The sequence below is a fragment of the Ipomoea triloba genome, chromosome 2 (assembly GCF_003576645.1).
Source record: "Ipomoea triloba cultivar NCNSP0323 chromosome 2, ASM357664v1".
NCBI lineage: Eukaryota > Viridiplantae > Streptophyta > Magnoliopsida > Solanales > Convolvulaceae > Ipomoea > Ipomoea triloba.
In genome coordinates, this window is record NC_044917.1 from 23,433,982 (window position 1) to 23,438,468 (window position 4,487).

The 4,487-nt window shown below is 39.4% G+C and overlaps 1 protein-coding gene across 1 annotated transcript; it reads right to left on the bottom strand.

Annotated features, from left to right (window-relative positions):
- Positions 1-234: 234 nt before the first annotated feature.
- LOC116009673 (vegetative cell wall protein gp1-like) lies at positions 235-2,239 on the bottom strand. Its single transcript, XM_031248793.1, has 2 exons — positions 2,114-2,239; positions 235-1,156 (listed from the first exon to the last, which is right to left on the bottom strand). Exons 1-2 carry the CDS (start codon positions 2,193-2,195, stop codon positions 456-458), a joined length of 783 nt encoding a protein of 260 aa, XP_031104653.1. The 5' UTR covers positions 2,196-2,239; the 3' UTR covers positions 235-455.
- Between the last annotated feature and the right edge of the window lie 2,248 nt (positions 2,240-4,487).

Consider the following 4,487-nt stretch of genomic DNA (forward strand, 5'->3'; position numbering starts at 1 on the left):
TTTTTTAACCAATACAATTTCTAAAGTCTATTTTTTCAGCAAACAAAACAATAAAATACTATTCATGTTGTATTCCTTACCCATCTCATTCTCTGTGAAATAGTATTGTTATTCTCTCAAAATTTATTTCGTGAACCAAACATGCTGTTAATTAAATAATATAAGAAAGGATTCTAAGAGGTAAAAACATATAGGAAAAGAAGCAGTTAATTTTTTTTTTAAGATAAGAAGCAGTTATTGTAAAAACATGTAATTGATGAAATAATATAATATTACACATTTAATTTAATAATAAGATGTAACACCTTTTATTTAAGGTTTACATGCTCAAACATAATATGAAATAGTACTGAAACCATAATTTGCAAACAAACTACAACAGTTATCTTATTCTAATCTGCTATTCTAATACTCAAACACAAAAGCATATGTCGTTGAGATCATAGTACATGAGCTCAGGCTGATGCCAGGAAATCACTTGAGTCGTCCGCCATTGAAATCACTTGTACGCCGCTGTTTCCAGGGTGGATTGGCGCCGCTGGCTTTGGAGCCGGAGGCGGCGGTCTCGCCGTCCGTCCATAACTACTCGAGGTGGTAATTTTTGGGTGGTCTGGGGTGTCTGTTTTCGGGGCCGGAGGCGGCGACTTTTCCTCCCTTCCAAACTCTCCGGCCGAGCTTTGACCGGAGGAGATAATGGTTGGGTTCTTTGGATCAGACGGTTTCGGAGGAGGCGGCGGCGACTTTGGTTCTCTTCCCAACTCTTCTGAGCTTAAACTGTATGGGTTAATAGTCGGGTTTATGGGATCCGACGGCTTTGGAGAAGGCGGCGGCGACTTTGCTCCTCTTCCGAACTCTTCTGAGCTTAAACTGGAGGGGATAATGGTTGGGTTTTTTGGATCAGACGGCTTCGGAGAAGGCGGCGGCGACTTTGCTTCTCTTCCCAACTCTCCTGAGCTTAAAGAAGTCAATGTCAGCGTGTAGGCGACTACGCCATTGAAGCGCTCAAAGAAGCTTTGTGAATCCTGCGATGTTGGAACCTCCAAACGCAGCGTCAAGAGGAAATCACCGGTAGCAGCTGGAAGCTTTCCGTTGTAAGTTGCAGATGATATTAATGGCTTATAAGTTGCCTTCTTCAGCTCATCCTCATCATAATTCTCTGTCATACCAGAAAACATGCAAATAAAACATGTTAGGAAGGAAACCTTAAAGCACTACTGCCAAAATTGGAAATAAACCATACAATAACATTAAATAAACACCAAGGTGGAGCATGATATATATGGCTTTCAAAGTAACAACACCGGATTTATGGCATTATATTTTGTCTATGTTAAACTAGTCATTTGGTAGTATTAAGATTACGTTTGAACAAAATTTTAACTAATTAATCTTATTGGTTTAAGTGAATCACTTATAAACAACCTAAATTAATTTGATTCATTGTGGTCTTTTGCAAGCTAAAGTTAAAAGACTTATATCATTCAAAGGACGCATTTTGCTAGCGGCTACCAACTTTCCCCTAAATCAAAAGTTACATTTGAAATTAAGAAACAATACCTCACACATAACATTATAAATATTCCGAATGTGTGTACGCACATAAATATATAAAGTTTCTTTGGTATCTCCTATTCCTATAATATTTTCTTTCTAAAATGAAAAAACACGAAGTATATTACTCTTATTAAGTGATTGAAAGAAACGAAGAAAACGAATAAATTTTTTCTTTCTAAATTTAATCATATTCCCTTCTTTTATAGTATGGGGTAAAGCATATATATATAATAGAGTTTAGGTGCGGCCGCGTCTTTCCGTGCAATCGGTGCAGTATAGACCACTGGTGTTAGAAAAATGCACAACACAAATATGCATCATTAGGTATACAAATATACACCACATAGTGTTCAAAAATACACAATTAGGGGCAAAAGAGTTTTGGGGGTGTTTTTGTACATTTTCATTGTTGTGCATTTTCCTAACACTAGTAATGTATTTTGTTAACACTAGTGATGTATACCGCATCGACGGTAAGGGAAGGCGCGGCCGCATTTGAGCATATATATATATATATATATAATCACACACACACACAAACATAAAAGAATTATATTACCTTGCAATCTTCTTGCTTGAGTTAAAAAAGAAGAAACGAAGATGAAGATGAGAAAGAAAGAAGTGAGTTTGGGAAGCTTCATAGCTATTAGCTAGTGCGTGCAGTGGTTTGTTTATTGTTATATGTTGCTGCAAAGGGTAAGAGTGTAATGAGCTCAATTTATAGACCTGAAAAAGGTGAATAGAAAGTGGTTAAGTGGATGGTGCATTATAACCTAACTTTAATGTACGACCAAAAGCATATATAAGTAAACTCTTAATTGCACTAATTAATATTTACATAACACAATACCGCGTAGTTAATACTTGATGCGAAATACAAGCGGTCGGTTGTTTGTAGGATTTGGGATAGCGACAACTCCCCCATTTGCATGTGGTTGTATAATGGAATTAGGGTTAAGATGTTCAAAACATTATAGGTAATGTTGTATAGTATGAATTAAAACTATTTTGATTTAGGGGAAAACCTACCACCGCTATTTGAATGTATACTTAGGGTAAAACTCACCTTGTAACCCTATATATTCGCCAAAGGATCACAATGAACTAAATCAATATTAATTTAGCTAGGTTAATCATAGCTGACTGACTCAAATCGAAAAGGTTAATAAGCAGCTTCCAAGAGGAGTTGAACTTGGAACCTTGTGGTTATGAAGCCAACTGCCTAACCAGTTCAGTTGGGGATGTCCTAGAGTGAAACCCCTCTTGTAACCTTAGTCGGCAAAGGACCACAACATGGTCAACCAGAAAGGCAAATAAACATATCCCGTAGTAAAATTTGTAACCTTGTGGTTACCAAACTATCTATACAACAAACTTGGCTTGAGTCAATGGGTTGCCCCCGAGTTAAAACTAGGTCACGGTTGATTTTGTCTGAGAGATCATCTTAAATGAAATAATATGTAATACTTTTTAACACAATTTTTTTTTTTTTTGAATAATTGAAAGTTATGTTTGTTGACATAGAAAATTTGATAAATATAATTTTTTTAATATTAGTATTGATGGATAATACATTAGGCCTGGCCACGCGGACCGGCCCAAGAGAATAATTGGATCAAGAAGGCCCAAGAAAGAGATCAGACCCAGCACAGAGCTACCAAAGAATACAATATGGATTGGACATAGTATTTATATTATTAGTAGGATTAGGGCTTATTAGTTAAAATGTAACAGGAACTCCAAATATGAGGCGTTCCAAGATTCATATTCCTTGTAGGGAGGGCTCTAGGCCCAAAATATGTATAAATTGTTAGAGAAAATCCTCTCTGACAATCAGAAATACAAGAAATTGGAAAACGAAAAACAAAACAAATTACAAGGAAAATTAATCCACGTAGGATTAAACAATTACTAATGATGAAGATACCACGCTGGGTTGAGTGGCCTTGGAAGTTGACGGGTGAACTGTATGGACTTCGGGGTGGTTGAAAGCACGAGTCGTGTTGTCACTATCCTTAAAACCTTATTTACCGCCTCCCGGAGTGCTGGAGCGTTGTGGCCTAGGTTTCCCAGGATAAAACGTGCTACGATCCGCCGTTTGAGCACACAAACTTGGACCCAGCGAACTAAAACGTGGGATGAACGCAGATGGCTTGAAGGAAAGGATAAGCAGAGTTTTGAGGGAGAAAGTGTTTCGTAGGTGTGTTCTGTGTAGCTTGTTCTTCAAATCAGCTGCTTACCAACGAATATATAGTGATGGATGGGATCATAGCATTAAATCTGGCATTTAATTTCCCATGAGTAACCTTTCCTCCACTAGCGAAATGATGATTGGAATTAATAGATTTAACTCTGAAATGATGATTGGAATTAATAGATTTAATTCCGTAATGCCAAGAGTCATTTCTTTCACTGGATCCAGGAGGTGAACGGTCGCAGTTAGAGAGGTCACTGGAGTTGCGGTACGAGACATCGTTCCAGTCTGCGTACCTTCGAGACATCAAGCAGTGCAAGCTGCGAGACATCGTATCAGCCGCGAGACGTCGCAGAGGTCCGCGAAACATCGGATGCGCGTGCCAACACGGGCTGCGCGACATCGCACTCGCACGCGAGAGGTCGACTCCGTTCGCGAGACATCGAACTACCTCTCGAGAGGTCAGTTCGTTTGGCGCCAACACGGGCTGCGCGACATCGCACTCGCACGCGAGAGGTCGACTCCGTCCGCGAGACATCGAACTACCTCTCGAGAGGTCAGTTCGTTTGATGTCTCAAACGAGAGATCAGTTCGATCTCATGTGGTCTGAGATGGAAAACTCGTTCGAAAATATGGCATAACTTATGCCTGCAAATTTTCGTGCCCGCGTACACGAGTCAAGCCTTTTCAGGCTCAGTTTGGGATTTGAAATGCATCCCCCCCCCCCCCCCCCCCCCCC